General features: G+C 45.2%; 2 protein-coding genes across 2 annotated transcripts; both read right to left on the reverse strand.

Annotated features, from left to right (window-relative positions):
• Positions 1–3,351: 3,351 nt before the first annotated feature.
• Positions 3,352–6,774, reverse strand: LOC139833500 (uncharacterized). Its single transcript, XM_071823797.1, has 3 exons — positions 5,890–6,774; positions 5,714–5,769; positions 3,352–5,485 (listed from the first exon to the last, which is right to left on the reverse strand). The coding sequence occupies exons 1-3, from the start codon at positions 6,772–6,774 to the stop codon at positions 3,352–3,354; spliced, it is 3,075 nt and encodes a 1,024-aa protein (XP_071679898.1).
• Positions 6,775–10,376: 3,602 nt separating this feature from the next.
• Positions 10,377–14,026, reverse strand: LOC127313797 (F-box protein At2g26160-like). The gene is made up of 2 exons (XM_051344263.1): positions 13,847–14,026; positions 10,377–11,798 (listed from the first exon to the last, which is right to left on the reverse strand). The coding sequence occupies exons 1-2, from the start codon at positions 13,921–13,923 to the stop codon at positions 10,595–10,597; spliced, it is 1,281 nt and encodes a 426-aa protein (XP_051200223.1). The 5' UTR covers positions 13,924–14,026; the 3' UTR covers positions 10,377–10,594.
• Positions 14,027–20,792: the final 6,766 nt, after the last annotated feature.

A 20,792-nucleotide genomic window follows, 5' to 3' on the forward strand; every position in this document is an offset into this window, starting at 1 on the left:
TTTCCCGTTTTGTAATGTGTGAAGGGCTTGAATAAAGACAGTGTGGTTTTGGTTAACTTGGAAGCTACAATATGTGTTAGCTCTGTAAAGCGTCACCAAGAAGCCCCTCGTTGTTGTCTTACGTGCACTATCATTCCCGTGTTGTTCATAACGCCTCAAGCATAAGTCCTAAATTATACTAGTAGAAAAAGGGTCTTTTGTTCGGAGCTGTCCGGAGCATTAGTCCCGGTCACGTTTAGAACTGGGACTAATGCGTAGGACACCGCACAATTTTAGTCCCGGTTTGAACGGGACCTTTAGTCCCGGTTGGAGACACCAACCATGACTAAAAAATCTGTGGCAGGTTGCGATCGGTGCGAGCCTCTTTAGTCCCGGTTGGTGTCCCTAACCGGGACTAAATGTCTTCCAGGTTTTCTTTTTGTTCCACACCCCCTATCGCCTTTTTTACCTTTGTAAAATACAAAAGAAAATGATAGAAATTCAAAAGTTAAAATACTTTTGGTTGTAGGTAGGTTAGGTGATCTAGTTATTATGAAAAATAGCAAACATGAATTTTCACTTATTTTGATTTTTTTTGTATTTTCGGTAAGATGGAAATAACTTTTGCATACGAACTTGAAAAAAAATTAATATATGAAAATCGATCGACACGAAAATTTACATCCGATTTATCGTATGCTATGAGTTTGGTCAGTCAATACATGGCTAATTGTGGCAAAAAACATTGAAAAGTTGTTCAGTGAATTTTCAGGTACCTTCCACTAGTAGGGAAAATGCATGTAGTCCCATTGCGTTTGGGCCTTTAGTCCCGGTTGGGTAACCGGGACTACTCAATCGGGAACTAAAGACCTCCACCTTTAGTCCCGGTTCAAATATAAACCGGGACTAAAGCTCACATGGGCTTTGGAAGAAAGCCATATTTTCTACTAGTGTTCGTGGCACATTCAAAGCTTGCTTGAAGTTTGGCAAGACCGGTGAGAGACTCGTTGGATATGTATATTCAGATTTTGCACCCGGCTTAGATAAGAGAAGATCCTTTATAGGTTATGTGTTCACTGTTGGTGGATGTTCTGTGAGTTGGAAGGCAGCATTACAACCTGTTGTTGCCAAATCTACAAACAAAGCACAATATATGGCTATTGCTGAAACTTGCAAAGAGTCCGTTTGGTTCAAATGTTTGTATGCTAATATTTGTGGAGATAATTCTTGCATTAACTTGTTCTGTGATAGTCAAAGTATCATATACCTTACTAAAGATCAAATATTTCATGAGAGGACAAAGCACATTGATGTCAAGTACCATTATGTTCGCGACATTGTTGCACAAGGTAAACTGAAGGTATGCAAAGTTACATGATAATCATGCTGATATGATGACAAAGTTAGTTCTTATTTCCAAGTTTGAGCTTTGCTCGAGCTTGGTTAGTATAAATGTTGCTTGTGGCGCCAACAAGTGTTTTCTTTGTTGTTCATGAATTGTTGAAGCTCATGCTACAAGAAGGAATTTATCTCAAGGTGGAGTTCATTATATTATTATCCAAATTCACAGGAAGGCTAACTTCTGATGAGCGGAGCGAGCCCAGTCGTCGGAGGCTTGCGCCAAAGCTTATCGTCATCACATCCTATATTTTTTTTGTAAGCCGCCGGCTAGAGTTTATCACATTATAAGATATCCTATGACGTTTATCAACACTTTTCGATATAGTGAAATTTTGTTGGCTAACGCCCGTGGTTTTAACCTCTCTTTCTTGGAATGGGTTTTCCACGTTAAAATCTTGTGCTTCCTGTGTGTGTTCTTATTTTGTTCTTCTTTATTTGCGTGTCACGTTTATAACAGCCTGTAGGAGCGTGGCTATCCCACTTGTGCCGCAACCGACAACGACGCCTGGTGGATCGAATTCTTCAACATGCGCCACGAAAATGCCTCATCGGGCCGCTCACGTCCTAGAACAAGGACGGGCACACTCATTTCTGGGCGTGTCGGGGCGCATCCTCTCCGTCGTCGTCAGCGGCATCCGCAACGGTGCCCCAAGCTAGAGATACCGCCATCTGAAAAGGACGAGATGCTGCCTAGAAGGGGGATGAATAGGTGATTTAAAAACTATTACGGATTTAGCTTGTAAGAATGCGGAATTAAACTAATATTTATTTTACAAGCACAAAACTTAAATATGATAGGATGAAACTAAGTGCAATAACAACAACTAAAGCTAAGCAAGATGGGAACAAGATATATGTAACACAAGTGATAGCAAGATATATGTACTTCAAGCACGATGGCAATCACAAGAAAAGAAAACTCGGGTGTAAAGATAACCAAGGCACACGGAGGTGAAACTATCTCTCGCACACATGCTATATCCACGAAAGAAACTATCTCTCGCACACATTCTTATCCACGAGAGAAACTATCTCTCACTTTGTTGCCTTAGAATAGCGCCTATCTCTCATGATGGTTTGCGAGTACAATTCCAAATGTACTCACGACTTTGTCACTAGCTATTTACTTGGCCATATTTGGAGGAATTCGACAAATGAAGAAGGATTTGACGATGTCTATACGAGCTAGGAACATTCTCCCAGTCAGTTGCATGTAGGGTTATGGCAAGTAGCTTGGGCTTTGCACTGATGAATTGATTTCTGCTACTCTGATGTTAAGATTGGCCTTTCAAGCCTATTATGTAAGTCTTGGTGAGGTTACCTATTTGTAATATTATTATTTCGTATTTTAATGGATGATGTAACTTTGATATCAATTCGGTTATGTGTTCACGGCGCACTAGGATCGTGAACTGAGTACATAACTGGTATTTTGAGCAGCTAGTCCGGGGTCCCCACATAATGTACCCTTACAATGCGAAACGAAGAAGATCGAGCTAACTTTCCTGCCCCTGCCCCATAATAGGATATGTGGCCAGCATGGTTTAACTCCTATATCGAAAACAATTTTTTTTTTTTGCTTTGGACACAATAGGATTGTAGTATTTTAAAAATACTTTGTACAAAATAGACAAAAGAACATGAGCAAAGCCGCAGGGGTAAACTTGCATTTGAACTTGCTTGACAACTGTGAGGTTACTAAAGTTTGCAAATTCTATTTGACCTAGACCTGGTCTAAAAATAGCATCATTGTCCGGTAAAAATAATGTTTAAAGAACCAAAATTCATGGTATTGTGCTATTTTTAAAGGTTTTCTTGTTTTTATTTCCCAACTTTTGTTTTTTTTTTTTTTGTTTTGAAAACTCCATATATTAAGCATGCAAGCCCGCCTCATTAAAAACCTTCCAGTCCCCTTCGGTACCCTGGAAGGAAAAGAGTGCGTCTGGTAACTTGCAGCTAAAGAAAGACAGGTCAAGTTACATCGAGGGTGAGCAGCTCCTCCACGCAGGGAGGCCCAGCATCACGGAGAACACCATTGAAACCTGACTTGCCTAACTGAGCTAATACATGAGCTACACCATTACAGACTCGATCTATCTTAATAATAGAGATATTATTGAAAACACGGAGAAGATCACGAGCTTCCTGAAAGAGCGCCCAACCTCCCGAAGAGTCTCGCCCAGTGCCCAGAATTGTTTGCACCGCTTTGAGGCAATCCGACTCAACAACGCCCGGACCACCGCCAAAGGCCAGCAAATGCTTGATCCCTGATAAAATAGCCAACACCTCAGCTTCCTCTGCACTTGCACAGGATGAAACAGATTTCCATTCAGTAAGGATCACGCCACCACTATGATCGCGAATAACAATACCAAGCCCAGCCTTCTTAGATAAATCATCCCATCCTGCATCGACATTAGCCTTGAGAGATCCCTCCACAGGAGCTGTCCACGAGGGGAAACCAAGTGAACCCGCAGAACCATTTGGAATAGAAGAGTTTGGGTGTCGAGTAGCCATGTAGGAGTTATGATAGCTGTTGATAAAGGTCGCCGATGCCACTATGGAGGCTTTTCCATCACCAAACACCACATTATTACGATGGTGCCAGACACGCCAGAGGAGGAACATGAGTTTAGGTCTGTCCTCCCTCATCGTGTTGGACAGCAAGTAGAGAAGCCATTCTTTACCACTGACTTGGAAAACCTCCTCCGGGGGTAGCCGCCAGAATTTTCTTACTTCTTCACGTAGAGCTCGGGCCAGGGTGCATCTCACAAGTGCATGGTGGTCATCCTCTCTTTCCCGCCCACAGATAGTGCAAATAGGATCCGTCGAAGGTATGCGACGATGCAAACCAGTGCGCACCGCCAAGGTTGACGTAGCAGCTTTCCAAGCGAAAACCCGAATTTTTTGGGGGACTTCCGCCTTCCAAACCAAGTCCCAGATACTGCGATCTCCACTAGCTTCGGAGCTCGACTGACCTTGCGCCAGAGCATCGATGGTTGGCTGCAGCCCAAGTCGGTATGCAGACCGAACGCTGAAAATACCATTGCTCTCTGCGCTCCAAGCAACAAAATCCTCGCTTGCTCTAACCGGGAGTTTTATCGATAAGATAGCCTCAGCATCCCTTGCAGCACAGCAGCCGCGGACTTCATTAACATCCCAAGTATTTGTGTTTGCATCAATAAGTTCAGAAACCCATTTCTTCCTGGAATTGTTCCGTCTATCCTCCACTTTCATCGCGCCAATCCTAGGTAACCAGTTATCACGGAATATTTTAACTTTCGATCCCGAACCAATTCTCCAGATGACGCCTCGTTTCAGAAGCTCAAGACCATGGACAACCCCCTGCCAAGACTGCGACTGATTTTGAATGAACGCTGTGTCCAGGAGATCACCCGAGGGAAAATAACGTGCTTTCAATAATCGAGCACATAAACTGTCCGGGTGCTGGATAATGCGCCACGCCTGCCTAGCAAGTAGTGCTTGGTTAAAGACACGGAGGTCCCTAAACCCCGCCCCGCCTTGAGCTTTGGGTCTGGCCATACGCTCCCAGGACATCCAATGCATTCTTCTTCTGTTCTCCTCATCACCCCACCAGAAATTCCGGATAATATGCGATAGCTCCTCAATTAGACCCGAAGGGAATTTGAAAACTCCCATAGCATATGTTGAAATAGATTGAAGGACAGACTTTATGAGGATCTCTTTTGCACCCGAGGACATATATTTCTCTGACCAATCACTAGCATGCTTCTGGAACTTCTCTTTAGTTGGCTTGAATTTGCCTTTCTTCATTCTCCCCTCAGGAACCGGGAGACCCAGGTATTTTTCCTCAAAGCAACTAGTCTCATATTTAAGAATTCTTTTCAATTCATCCTGAACCTCATCAGAGCATTGGTCACCATACATTATAGAGCATTTACCAAGGCTAACCAGCTGTCCTGTGCTCTGCTCATATTTGTCCAAGATAGATTTAACCACCAATCCTTGCTCAATCGAGCCTTCAAAGAAGAGGAGGCTGTCGTCCGCAAAAAGAAGGTGAGATATGCCTGGTGCTCGACGGCATATGTGGAACTCATGAAGCGAGTTATTCTCAATTTCTTTCCTTATCAAACAGGACAAACCATCAGCAACAAAAAGGAAGAGATATGGAGAAAGGGGATCACCTTGGCGAATACCGCGAGAAGGAGAAAAGGGGTCCAACATATGACCGTTAAAGCGAATCGAGTATCGAACAGTGGTAACACACGCCATCACCCACTGTATCCATTGTCTGTGAAAGCCCAACTTCGCTAAAACCCCTTCAAGAAATCTCCAATCCACGCGATCATACGCTTTGGCCATATCCAATTTATACGCACAAAACTTCCTTCTGGAAACCGAGCCGGTCTGAATAGTATGAATACACTCAAAGGCCATCAGAGCATTATCTGTTATCAGACGCCCAGGGATAAACGCACTCTGTGTTGGTGATATAATATCATGTAGGACAGGACGGAGTCGATTTACCAGACATTTAGAAACAACCTTAAAAATAACATTGCAGAGGCTTATAGGTCTGAAATCTTTAAGTTCCTCTGGGTCACTTTTCTTTGGAATAAGGACAATTGCCGTGTCATTGACTCCCTCCGGCATCACGCCATCTGTGAAGAAGCGCTGAACAGCCCTGATCACTTCATCACGTAGAAGGGCCCAATTCCGCTGCAAAAACCGAGCCGGGAAGCCATCCGGGCCAGGTGCCTTGAGAGGACCAATTTGGAAGAGGGCATCGCTGATTTCTTTCTCAGTGAAAGGGGCGCACAGCCTAGTATTTGTCTCCTCATCAATACGTTGGTCCAGAAGATCAGTGATGATTTCAGGATTAATGTTTTCATCCCTAGTATAAAGGTTCTGGAAAAAATCCATAGCCAAGTCCTCCATTTCAGCTGTATCTGAAGTCCATGTCCCGTCCAGCCTCTTAAGTTTACGGATTTTATTTTTCCTCTTCCTCCAAGTTGCGCGCCGGTGGAAGTATTTGGTATTACGGTCACCTTCTCGGAGCCAAGCTATACGCGACCGTTGCATCCAGAAAATCTCCTCGCGATACAGCAATTCATCCATCTCCTTCTCTAGGCCAATCCTTTTTTCCATACTTGCATCATCAGTCTGTTGGTTCAAAGCATCAAGGAGAGCCCTCTTCTTGTCAATCTCCTTCGGGATAGATTTGAAGTGAGTATTCTTCCAATTATACAGGCTTGACATTACCATTTGAAGGGAATTTGAGACATCACCTAGATCATTGCACGCAAGCCGCCTAGACCAGGCTACCTCCACAGCAGCGGCCAGCGATGGCTCCCTCTCCCAAACTACCTCATAGCGCCTGATTGGCCTATCAACACGGTAATTAGGGACCATGTCTTCCGAGAGGAGAATAGGGCAATGGTCCGAACGTGAAGACGCAATGTGTCGAAGATGGTGATTAGGGAAACTACTGGACCAGGCAGGAGAAGCAACAGCTCGGTCCAACCTTACTTTAACATTTCGGTCACCTCTCTGTTTATTGTCGAAAGTCCAGGGAGTGCCAGTAAAACCAATATCATGCAGATCACAATGGGATAATACTTCTCTGAAATCCATCATTAATCTTTCAGATCGTGGGGTTAACGAAAAATGCTCCTCTTGCCACATAGCCTCGTTAAAATCCCCCAACATTAGCCAAGGTTTGTCCGAGTTAGGCTTCATCTGTCTCAGCTTTGACCACATAAGATGACGATCAGCCGGTTTAGGTTCACCATATACAAACGTGGCTCTCCACATACAATCATACGGACCTCCGCTCACATGTACATCGATATGACGTTTGCTGAATGAAAGAAGGTCAACAGTGATATCCTCCGTCCAATATAGTGCAATGCCGCCCCCCTTACCATCACCTGTAACTTGATAGCAATGCTTCATACCAATTCTGTAACGCAGATTTTCCACCCGCTCCTTGCTCTGTCTAGTTTCACAGAGGAAAACCAGACTGGGCTTATACGTCTGCACAAGGCAGACAAGTTCTTGAACGGTCGCTGGCTGCCCCAACCCACGACCGTTCCATCCAAGGGTCGTCATTGGGCCCGGCGGTCCTCCTCGAGGGAGGCCGCCGATGTTGCCAAGTCATTTTCATGAGCGTCCGTTTTCCTTTGCTTAGATCGGTCCCGAGGGTTGACATATTCAGGAGGTGGAGGAGGGGTTCCCTGCTCAACACTAGCACCAGAGCCCGGGCTTGAGATACCGGCGTTCAAATCCAACTGCCTCCTAGCACTTGAGTTCTCCGAGTCCTTTGGCTCCTTATCCTCATCCATAGGGGCAGTTTTTTCAGGACTTGTGGCCGAGTCTTCGAGATCCTTCTCATTGTCAAGAGCAGCATCGTCAGATGTACGTTTTCTTGCAGCTTGGTTTGCACCACCTCTTGCATTGAAGCCTCCCCGAAACGGCTCTCGCGGGAGACGTTCAGATACCACAGTTTGAGCACTATTACGCCGAATAGCCAACATCCAATCTCCATACTGTAAATCTTTAGATTCCCAGTCGCCATCTCCACACTCCTCATGGTTGTGGCCAAGTAAACCACAGCGCTTGCAGAAGAACGGTATTTTTTCATACTTAACTGCTAGCCGCTTCCTTCCTTCTCCCTCTACAGCAAGAGATACGAAGCGCATCAATGGCTTTCGGACATCAATCATAACTCGAAGTCGTACGTAATTTCCTTCATAGAACAACTTCGGAAACATCTGGACCTCCTTAACTTTCCCGACTCTACGAGCTAGATCATCTATCACCACTGGTTTTCGATACAGCTCCGGTATGCCATGAATTTGAGCCCAGATGTGAAGGCCACTGAAAGTAATCTTCTCCGGATCGACCTTCCCATCATAATCCTCGATCAAGAGTGCCCAACCGCGAAAAGTCCACGGTCCTTGGTGGACAACTTTCTTCCAATCTCCAAGGCAGTGCATCTGGAATATGAACAAGTTTTCTCCCGCCTCACGGCAGATCGGGTCCCTAGAGAGGTTCCAGATCGCCTTCATCTTCCCAAACAGCGCATCCGCGCTAAACGATCTGGAAGTATGCACTTTACCGATCGCAAGCCATCGGGCGTCCTTCTGGAACTCCTTCACTTCATCAATCGCAATCACCACATCATCCAGTTCATCATCACGTAGCTCCAGATGAGCCAGCATGTCATCAATCTCCGGATCTTTCCCCGCCGTCGAGGACAGCGCGGATGGAGTTGCAGGTTCCGCCATAGCCAGGTCACGAGAGGAGACGAGACGACCCTCAGGCGGCAGGGCGAGCAGGAGAAGGAAGAGCAGGGGCGTGGGGGGCGAAGAACTGCACGGGAACGGATCAATCTCACGGCGGCGGGGGAAACGCCTCCGGAGCACTAAACCCTAACGAGAGGGGAAAAAACTTATCGTTCTCTAACATACGTCCTGCTCTAAACCCTAACGCCTCCGGAGCACTAAACCCTAACTTTTGTTATTACTGGCTTAGTGATGATTCTCTGTTGTAAGATGTTAAACGCAGGTGCAAATTGCATATACAGATGTCTATATGCAGGTGTTAAAGGCCAATGAGGACGGGCGAAGGCGGGCATGGCCGCATTGCATGCCTTGCTGGAGGCGGAGGAGGCCAGGGCGCAGGCGTGCATGGCCACTTGCTGCGCGAGCGACAGCTCATGCTGAGACCCGAAAAAGGCGAACTGTCCGCTCATGGTTAGACCCTACTCATGGTACATGTTATATTGTTGCTTCCTCCTGCCCTTCAAGGAGTTTCAAACTCTAAGTATTGCATTGATACAAGCAAAACACGTGAGAAAAATGAGTGGATTTGTGGATTTGGGCTTCAAATTTGGGACTTGCTAGATTTTGCTAGCAATGTTACCGACAAGAAAAAAAATGGTTCACAAAAAAATATAAACATGTGAATGATACAAATAGTACAAAACTAATAAAAAACTATCTCCTGCTTAGCCGTAACTTTGTAAATCACTTGCCACAGATCTAGATATAGTCAAAAGCATTTGAGGAGGTATCCATGAAGCTCCGCGATTTAGTCTTTTTTTCCTCTTTTTTTCTCCAATCAATTCCCATATCTGAGTGTTATCCCTTTTTTCACCCCTTTTATGATATATTTGTTCTTACAGCGTAGCAAGCGCCGCCAATAGTTGGGCCGGCCTGACAATGTAAGGCGATATTCCATACATCGGTGGGCACTTGTTAGCCATCTCCAAGTTACGAGCAAAGTGGAAACTTTGTTAATATTATCAATGACCTAATAGCGGGGTTATTGCTTTCTATGCATATGATGTTGAATTGTAGATTTCAACTAAATTACATCTTAATTAAAATATTTTTTTATTGTATTGGAATATTGTGTGGCTATCTTTTTGGGTACATGTGAGTTTATGCATATTATGTCTACATGTATATGATAAGAAAATAAATTAGATCCGTAGCAACACAAGAGCATTCGACTACGTATATATTATATGGCAGTGAAGCAATCTTGCCTAATTTTCTCAGGCATCTTGTGTGAGATTCTGGGCTAACAAATAACATTGCAGAAGAATGTGTATTCTTAATTCCAAGGAAAATATGAAAATGACGGTATAGGTTACGCTCCATTTCTTAGGCGGGTTGTCTGAAACTCTTGGCTAGAAAACAATGTCACACAGATTACACTACCATGGCTGCTACTAGAATGTACATTCTCACCAAGAAAAAAATGGAACACACGTACATGGAACTATGTTCTATTCATTAAGAAGAATAAGCAAACCAAATTCAAGTAGATTGCCTTCAACAATCTAGAGCACTTTTTTTTAAGTAAACGTCATTATACACAAGTATGTGTTCCATTAAAGATGAAAGAGTTTTTTTGTTATGAAGGGAAAGCCAAAGAGTTTCACAGCAAGAAAGGAGAAAAAAGAGGAACAAATGCAGACCAAGGAACATAAATACATGAGCAAGTGATATCAAAACATTCCAGAATAATAAATATATCCAGTAATAAGTCTTCCTCGTTCAGCATACAGAATAAACACCCCGACTAAACTCTTCACTGAAACAGAGTTCAATATAGATTGAATATAATAACAACATGAATCATGTATACCCACTCAAAGAGATCTGATTTCGCTGGCTAACTCATAAAAAAACAGTAGGCGGGCATGAACAAGGATGGCCGTTCATTGACCGGCGCCGTAAACTAAACTGGGGAGCACCCAGAGGTTCTGGTTCCTCCTTTTGCCAGTAAGGATGTATGAAAGGGGGTGGGTTCTGCTGCACATTGACTGACCAAACTCTACTGCAATCCAAGGTTCATCAGAATCTTCGGAGGCACTCGGAACATAAACACAGTTACTCTTCCCGCCCCATCTTTCAGGGCTCATGCAAGAAAATGCAGGGCTCCTCTTATCAATGCTAACGAAGAGAGCCCAGTTTTCCAACTTCTCTACCTTCGCCCACTTAGCTGGTTTGGCTGATAAATCAAGGCGGAAGACTTCAAAGCGGAATCTCTTATCTGAGACATATGGTTTGTTAACAAATATCGAGATGTCAACCATGAGAAGCATGTCACCACAAACCACTAACCATGGATTTTTACGCAAGCCATTAACCATGTCCTCTCCCCACACAACTGCCACTTCTCGCATGCCAAGCTGAGGTGCCAAGTTTATGGTACTGAGCTTCCGAAGACAGTCGATGGCAAACATCTGACCTTTGAAGGATACAGCGTGGTGGATGTGTTCACAAACAAGGGGATGTTCTGTCCAGGAGTTTGCTCCAACCTGCCACTGGAACATGGATTTTCTTGAGAAAAGGAGCATCTTCGAGTTGGGTGAACTTAGTGGGGCCATCAAGAAACCATAGTAAATATGGGAGTTGTATGTACGTTGGAATTTTGGGGGCTTCACCATAGTACTAGTGTACACATCAACGAGGAGGCATTGCTCTCCACAGGAGAATATAAAATACCCATATGAGCACCCCAAATATTGCACATAATATGGAGTATTTCGGGGGGCTGAACAATGACGGGATAAGTATGTCTTCGCGGGATCACGAAGCTGCCACTTGAAGTTAGATAAAGGATTTGTCGAGGTATAGAAATATCCCATATGCCGATGAGCATAATGAACACCTATTTTGACATAGAGAGGTGGGAAGATGAAGCTATATATGGATGGGAAGGAAGAAAGTGCAGTGCGCCATGCACGACAGGTGCTATTAACAACAAGGAAGTCATGAAATGAGCTAAATAGAGCAACGATTAGATGAAGCAGGATGTCCGTAAGGTCTGCCCAAACATGTCGTTCAGAAGAGGCTGAGTAGGTAGAGCCCAAGCGGTGGCAGAGTTTCTTAGACAGCCTCTCTCCAACAGCAACTTCTCTGTCATACAATGATATATCAGATTCAAGGAACTAGAGATAATCGAAACATAACCAGCAAAAGATTAGAAATGAGGGAAACAAATGTAATAATTTCACAAAACATTAATTATTTCCACGGTAAGATATATATCAATACGCCACACTCCAATCATAATAAGTTTCACCAAAATAACCAACAGCTTGATGTTCTGCACAGTAGCATAAAGGTAACCTTTTTTAGGAGATAAAGATAACCTTTTTTAGTGAGCCACAATATGAATACACATAAATCATGCTAGAGGGGGTGATATTTGTACTTTGTAGAATAATCTCCAAACAAATAACATATCAAGTGACGAGAATAGCATTTTCAGAACATATAGGTTCCACAAAACCAGTGGCGGAGGACAAAGTAAAAAAAAAATAGTGTGGTGGAACTGGTTTTGTCGATTGACGAGTATACACAAAGTTGAATTAGATCCGATGTGATAAGAATGTGTCGGGAAATGCTATAACTTCAGTTAGAGTGTCAATACAAGTGAATACTCAAAGATTAATTGGTTTTTCCTCTATATTTAGTTTGTGTGGTTGGCTTGCACTTTACATGACATGACTATTTTACATTTTGTTCTACCCTTGATAAATATGTTGGAGGGATTTGCTGCAGGGGCAACCCACATATGGAGATTAGAGGGAAGAGTCCTTTTTTAGGTTTGCCGGACCCTAACCTTTTTAGATTTGCAATACGCTCACATCTTCATCCAGACAACACTTATAACTTCTTGATCACATTTTTTCGCAACCCTCCTTTTGCACATCATTACTTAAATTTCAGTATAACTAGCTAGTGTCACCACAATATCAGTATTTCTATCCTGGTTGCCCAAGTGTTACATAACGAAGCGAGGTTACATTCATTTCATCATTTCCCTCTAGGCCCATAGTTCCACCGTCTGGTTAAAATAGTGGGCTATAGCATATAGCTGCGGCGATTTCTGGAGCTACAAAAGCCTATAGCTAAACTATAACGGGCTAAGCCTATATAGCCGATTTGCTAAATAATGGCAGCATATAATTGTATATAATATATACATCGACAATTCACAGATACATAACATAGTAACATAATCACATAAGAGATGCACATAACCAAAACATAGTACACAAATAGTTACACAAGGGATATTTTGTGGCTAGGTTTAGCCACGTGGAGATTTTGTTAGAGTAGACCGCTCTGAAAATTTTGGATCAAAATTTTAAGGCCCGTTGAGCGGGAAGATAGCCGCTATTGCGCTAAATAGCTATAACCGGGCTATTAGCGGTTATTTTTATTTTAACCTTTGAAGAATCTAGCCGTAGCTGCATGCCTCGCGAAAGGCTATAGCCAGGCTATAGCGAGCTATTTTAAACAGCCAGCTGAGTATTTTAACGGAGCAAGCGGAGTCGCCAGCAATCTGACCTAAGGATGGCAATTTTACTACGGGTAACTGCGGGTACCGTACCCACATGTGTAAGATATGGGTACAGTTTTATGCCCATGGGTAGTACCCACACCCTGCCCGCTAAATCATGGGTACGGTACGAGTATAGCCTCGTACCCGCAGATATACTCATACCCTGCCCCGGTCATTGCAGGCTGCCCGTTTATTATTAATTTCTTATGTGACCTGCTAATTTTGTTGACTTGTGAGTTAAAATATGAGATAATTAATTATTTTAATCAAAATTATCGTCGAGAAATGTAAAATTACGAGTAACTTCTATACAATTTGACCTACCCATCGGATACCCAATGGGTACGGGTACCCACCGGGTATAGGTATGAGTAATACCCATGGGTACGGTATGGGTAGAAGTTCTTACCCATTGACTATACGGACATGGTATGGTATTGCTCTACCCTGCCCATACCTATCCATTACCATCCTTAATCTGATCTAACCAACAGACTAATAATCCCTGCAGTCAAGATGCCTTCATGCATGGTTGATTGTAATCTGAATCTACCACGGCCACTAAACAAACTTGTATCAGGAAGAGGAGAAAAAAAGGTTAGGGTTTGCAGACCTAGGGGCGAGAGCCAGATCAGCGGATGCCAGCGACGAGGGCTCGGCCTCCTCCGGCGGGATCGCACCTCCCTCCATGAACGCGGCACGTCTGCCTGTGTCTTACAGTGCAGGCTGCTCCGCCGCGCGCGACGCGTTTCTTCGTCGGACGCGTCGGCGACGAAGAGAGATGGAGGAAGAGTCGGCGGCGGAGCTGGTCGATTCGTGTACGTGCGCCTGTTAAATATTTCGTCGTAGGCTCGTAGCGTTTTCTGCTAGACACGGCCCAGCCCAGCTTGCCCGTGTACTGGAAGCCCAGTAAATCGCTAGGCCCGGTTTTGATTTTCTGCTTTGACGAAAAGAAAAAAACCATCCAGAATCCTCTCACCACGAAGGCACGAACATAGGCAAAAGTGATTGGGTATCCTGCAATCATCTCCAAAAGACGCGCGATAGCGCCACGTGCCAAAAAATTATGCAGTACTTTTTTCCTAATTTTACCACATGCGTTTGCGAATTATTTCACCAGGTGCTGAAAAATTTAGCGTGTCGCTATCCAGTGCTTACTAGGTGTGGTAAAATGCAGCGCGCGCGGCAGGATTTTAGCGCTTGATCAAATACAATATGCAACCATGTGAACACAACAATGAAATATAAGATAACATAGTTCAAAAGCAAGACATAGTTCAAGATCACCAACTGAGAAACAAAGTTAATACAAAACACTAGTAAATATGGATGATCATTCATAATCACCATCTTCTTTTGCTCCTCCATCTTGTTCTTCATCTTCATTTTAAACTTGGGTTGTGTGTGCATTAGTAGAATGAATCGAAGGAGAAGGTATCAAGCTATCATTGGTAGTAGGCATGGATGGCATTGGAGAAACCATTGACATGAATCCACCCGGAGGAGTTCCCATAGCACCCATTTCTACATTTCCTCCCATGCCTTCCATTCCTCCCATGGAACTTATCCCACCCATGGAACTCATCTCACCCATGAAACTCATTCCTCCCATGCTTTCATAGCCTCCCATGGTACTCATTCCTCATATGCCTCCATAGCCTTCCATCCCACCCATGACTACTAGGTATACTAGATGACTCCCCGCGCGTTGCAGCGGGAATTTTTAGAGAATAATGATGGGAAACATGATCTGTTTGTATATTAACAATATTTAAACAGATCATATGATGGATGAAAGTTCTACTGAGTAACTTAAACAACAATATCTTCCAATCGAGTATATGGACATCTAATTTCTGCACAATAAATGCGACAAAGAGTATGGTACATATACAACAATGTACACATATCAGACACATAGAAGATGTGATTAAAATTTTGTTACTTGTATCCACAGTAATTAAATGATACCCTGCACGTTGTTGTGCGGACCCTTGTAAAAATTTCATTAAAATTAGGCAATGATTGAAATCTCGTACTACCTCTGTCCATAAACAAATGTCAAAAATTTGTCTAAATTTGAATGTATCTAGACACGATTTAGTGTATAGATACATCCGAATTTAAATAAATCTTTGGCATCTATTTATGGACGGAGGGAGTACAATAAATCAAAGCCGTAAACCCCTGCAAATAACAGGTACGCACAAAAATTTAGTACATGCCATGATACTTCAGAACATAAATAATAAGATTTATTGCCTTGGAAATGTAACAAACCAACCAAAAAAGAATATATAGTTTTGTTTGCTACAATATGCAATGCCTGATGAAACGAAAATCAGTATTTATGTACTGTAAATAAAGTTTGCATACAATATTTTAATAGGGAATAAATCATTGAAATGGTAGATTCAACAATCCACAGTTGGCGCAAATTCAATCTTTCAGATTTACATAAAACATGTATTGGCGAGAATCAGGTGTTAATAACGATTATCTTAAATTTTAGGCAGAAAAATGTTTCTAGCAGAATAATAAATATACATTAGCCAAATAATTTTTAACCCATTGAAGGCGATATTATAACTGATACTCCCTCCTTCTCAGTTTACTAGTCCTCCCCGTATCCCTAGGTCATCAATTTGACCTATATAATTTAAACTATATAATGCAAAAATTATATCATTAGAAAATAGAACATCTAAACTTTTTAATGATATAATTTTTATAATATATAATTAATGCTAATTTGATCAAATTTGCGATCTAGATGTACGTGCACGCCTTATAAACTGTGAGAGAGGGAGTACCGTGCTAGCTTATGAAGAAGCATGTCTTCTCTTTTAATATGTATAATCCTGCTTTGTGACCTGTTAAGACAGTAATATATATGTAGCAGCTTAGTCTGGTATGCATGTATGTACATGAATCTATAATCTGAATGAGCGATGCTATTCCACACCGAACAAATCCTATACAGAGGCCATACAATCCTGAGCACCTTAATTACCTGCTCCTTTTTTATTTTTGCTTGTAGAGATTAAAGCTGCAACCTGGGCGAAACCCCCCTGCCAAGTTTGGACAAAGAGATCGGATCTGCAAGAAAAACAAAACGAATTCACAATGATGTGCATGTGATAATCATAGTTGAGATGCCACGTACGTGAATTTGGGACTTGGTAATCCTTGAGTACGCTGTCGGGGACTTGGTCATCCTGGAACTGCATGTTTACGGGGGTCGTCAACTTGGATTCAGTTCTTGAGGATCAAAACGGGAACAGGAATAGCAGGGTCGTCGGTATCTTACCTTCAAGGATTTTTTTTTGAAACGAGGCAAAAGCTTTGCCTATCCATTAATTAAGAAGAAAGATGCCCAGTTAATTAACGGAAAACCGGGCTAAAACCGATACAACTTGGGCTAAACCCAGCCAACCACTGGCACACAAGGGCCCAACACATCGATGATACAACGGACGACGCACACGCCGAGACCATCTAGCCTCCCACCCGTGCCGGAGAGAAAACGCCATGACTGCTATGGGAGGAGCAGGCAAAGGACGCTCCAGGAAGGTGAAGAAGCCAAACCTCCAAGAGAACTGCGCCAAAGCGACCTTGTCGCCCACACGACACGAGATCGATGCCCACAACACTGCCAAACTTTCGGGGCCGCCGCCCCGACATCCAGCCGCTCCGCCACGCCCAGCGCAGACCACCAACACCACCTTCCGGGACCGCCATCCCGACGTACCACCGCTCGCGATCGAGCTGCGACGCCGCGCGACCCGGCCGTCCGCAGCCCAAGCTGCCCGACAAAACCGCCCGCAGACCACGGCCGCCACACCAACATCCGGAGCCGCCGCCCCGACTTAAAGTCCAACCGCCTCCGCTGAGACGCGTTGACCGAGCCGACAACCTCGCCGCACAAGCGACACAAAATTGCCACCCAAGCCAAGCCAAGAAGCCGCCGCACCCCATGAGGCTGCTACCCGCCATGGATCCCGAGGCCGCCGCCTCGGCGCACAACCACCATTCGGGGCCGCCGCCCCGACGTTCACAAGCCAAGACAGAAGAGGAGCACCACCAAACAGCCACCGCCGACTCTCCAAGACGATGCCCTCAAGAGGGAAGCGACGAAGACGCCGCCATCGCCCACTCCGGAAACCGGAGCTTGGGTTTTCACCCGGAGAGACCAAGACAGTTGGAGTTGGAGAGAAATGGAGGCTCCTCAACGATGCCTCCAAGGAGGGGAGCGACGTCCGCAGACGCCGCCATCGCCGGCACCAACCAAAGTCGGGGCTAGGCTTTCGCCTGGATCTCCTTCCCAACCACTGCACGGGCCTCCTCTGTCAACCACCAAACAACCCCGGTAGCATCTCTGCACAGCACCTCAAGCCGCAAAGAAACCCCACCATGCCGACCTGAACAGAGCCAAGCCGCAGCAACGAAGAACATCGCCCTCGATCCGGGGCCGCCGCCCCGGCATCCTCCCTACACGAAGCAGCAGAACCGCTTCGGCAGCACCACAACAGCGCGCTCAGGCAGCAGGCCCGCCTGGGCCCAGATCTGGCCCAGGAACTTGGCAGAGATGCACATCACCATGCCGCCGCCACCCCAGCCTCCGCCTCCCTGCGACGCCCGTAGCCGCCGTCCGAGGGCCGCACGCGCCGCCCGCATCCTCCACCCGCAACGCCGCCAGCCGCGCCGGGCCGAGGCCCATCGAGCGCCGCCGCCGCGCGGGACACCACCTCGACCTGAGGCCAGCACCATGCCGCCCGCGCGACACCGAGCGGCCGTAGAGCCCCACCCCGCCGGCGCGAAGACGGCGCCGCCGAGAGCACCCACCACCAGCCCGGGGCCGCCGCCCCGCGTCCGGCCTCCGCCGCGAGCTGCGACCGGAGGGTCCCCGCCTCCCTTTGGGAACGGGGCCCGCCGCCACCGCGGCAAGGGCCGGCGGCAGCGGCGGAAGGGAGAAACCGGCGAGGGCCGGCGGCTGGAGGCGCTAGGGTTTGCCCCCCGAGTCGCCAGAGGAGGGGCGACGAGGGGGCTCCTTCTATCTGTCCTACCAAGTGGATGCAATGGATCACTTACCTTCAAGGATGGATGCCCAGAGTTTGGGAAAAAAATCCAGTACGATCGGTGTATGCATTGGCGACTGCTACATGTGGATGAGGGGTGGACTTCCATAAGTACCTCGTCCATGTACATGGAGAGGGGATTCAGTTAAGTGAGGAATAAGGAAAGCCATCAGTCGCTTTGCACGGAAAAGTGAATGGAGGGAATTAAGAGGTCATTCAGTATAGGAGAGGAAGCGAATGGTACTACGTGCGTTGCTCATTCAGTAAAGAATGAATGGGATGAAGAAAGTGGAGCATATATGAATAAAAACCGTTAATTAGGAAGTGGAGACGCTTCAGGTCAGAACTCAGAGCTTCGGTGATGCACTGACGGCGGGATGGGATCCCCCATTCCCGCTAATTGTAGGACGGCTAAATAATTGATATGATGTTGTGACTGTGAGTGGACTGACGTGGTACATTAGGTGATATGGTAATGTGGTGAGGTGGCAGAATTGATAGTGTAGGATTGGTAGAGAAGCTTGATGAGGTGGATAGCTTGCATGTTAAGATAAATCAACTTAGTGGGTTGCTCCTATTTAGATATTATAGATATCAATTCTGGTGATAGTCCTAGTCCCACAATAGAGGAACGGGGTCGTCTGACTTAGCACACCCTGACTTTCCCTAACCTTGGCTTTGGTTTTCTCGTCGAAGATGTCAGCTTTGAACTTGAGAAATCCCACACGCTCCCCAAACATGTCAACCCCCTGCACATAACCCAGCAGTTAGCGAGCGCAAATTATTGGCATTTTGACTCGAGAGATGGAGAAGCACCGCACCTGGATGAGGATCTGCCTGAGGCTGAGCTTCCCATAGGCGAGGATGCCCTTCTCCGACTGCAGGTTCTCCAGTCACCATGTGAATCCACCGCCTTACTGAAGTCCGCTTCGCGGAGGCCCGGCGCCGCCACGACGCTGACGTGCACTGCCGCACCGAGCACCGCCACGGTGGCGCTGAGCTGAGGCGCCACAACTCCCGACGAGGCCATGCACACGGCCAACGGGTCGTCCGTCCGGCGCCGGAGGAGGAGGGAAGTGAGAGGAGGCAGCTAGCGGCGGCGCGCAGTGACTGAAACCAAACAGGGACTGCGCTGCAAGTGTCGTCGCCATCACCGCCACAACCATTTCTCTCTCCAGAGGCTTCGCATCCGCAAGCCATGTGGCCCTCTACATGGGCCAAGGAGGCCCATGAGACGAATGATCGAGGCCTGCTTTTGCAATGATTTGTTTAGCTTGGACCTAATCGAGCCCAATGGCTGGCCTATGCCACTGTGGTCATGGTTTGCATCCCGGAGAAACCTATTCTCCGCTCATAGCGGGCGCTAGCTGGCGCTCCTCTCAGAGCGGGTAGGTCTGGGCCGGCCCATCAGGAAGGGCAGCGGTGCTTCTTCTGTTTTTCTCTTCTATTTTTTTCAGGTTTTTTTCGTTGGTTCTCCTGGTTTTTCCCTACCAGTTTATGTTTTTTCGAACTTTTTTGAATTTCTGTTTTCATATTTTATTTTATTTTCTAGATTTGAATTTTTTTGAAATCAAACAATTTTTTAATTCGGACATTTTTTTGTACATTTTTTAATCTATTAACTTAACTTAACTTTTTTTGTATATTTTAAATTTTTTGATATCGAATTTTGTTCAACTTTAATTTGTTTAAATTTCAAACTGGTTTAAATTTAGGTATTGTTTGAAATTTTGATTTTGTTATAATAAATTGTTTGGATTTATATTTGTTCCAATTTCTTTTTTGTTCAGATTTAAATTTGTTCCAATTTTTTTTGTTCATATTTTAAATTTGTTCAAATTTCGAATTTGCCATGTTTTTAAAATTGTCATATTTTAAATTTGTTCGGTTTTCAAAAATGTTCTGATTTCAAATTTGTTCTACAGAAACCGGAATAGAAAACCAGAACAGGAAAGAAAACTGCAACATATGTTTACTCTTTTATATGTTTCGTGCTACTGGGCCGGCCCATCCGCGCCCGCTTCAGGCGGCGCGAGCGGAAGTTGCCGCTTGAAGCGGCGTACAGGACCCCCGTTGCATCCCCGCTGCTCCAGGTACCTCTCGATCCCCTCTCTGTCTGCTCCTCTCTCCCCTAGTGGCTCTAGTTGTTGGATTGGGTACAGCTAGGGTTGAAAATGAAAGGGAAACTTTCCGTCCGTTTCCGAAGAAAAAGGAAATGGAGGGCCAAATACGAAAAAGGAAGCGGCATTTTGAGGAAACAAAACGGAAACGGCAAAAGCATAAAAGGAAACGGAAAAGAAAATGAGGGAGCCCTTTCCGACGGAAACGAAAACGGCAGAGGAAATTCCGGAAAAGTAAATACGGAAAGTTTCTGGAAATATAACCTAAAAAGGACCGTGCATTTAGCAGACCTACATTTATACATGAAACCAGGCTTGACCACGTATCAAGTCCACTAAGTACTCTAACCCTAGTCACTCT

Source organism: Lolium perenne, chromosome 7, assembly GCF_019359855.2.
Source record: "Lolium perenne isolate Kyuss_39 chromosome 7, Kyuss_2.0, whole genome shotgun sequence".
NCBI lineage: Eukaryota > Viridiplantae > Streptophyta > Magnoliopsida > Poales > Poaceae > Lolium > Lolium perenne.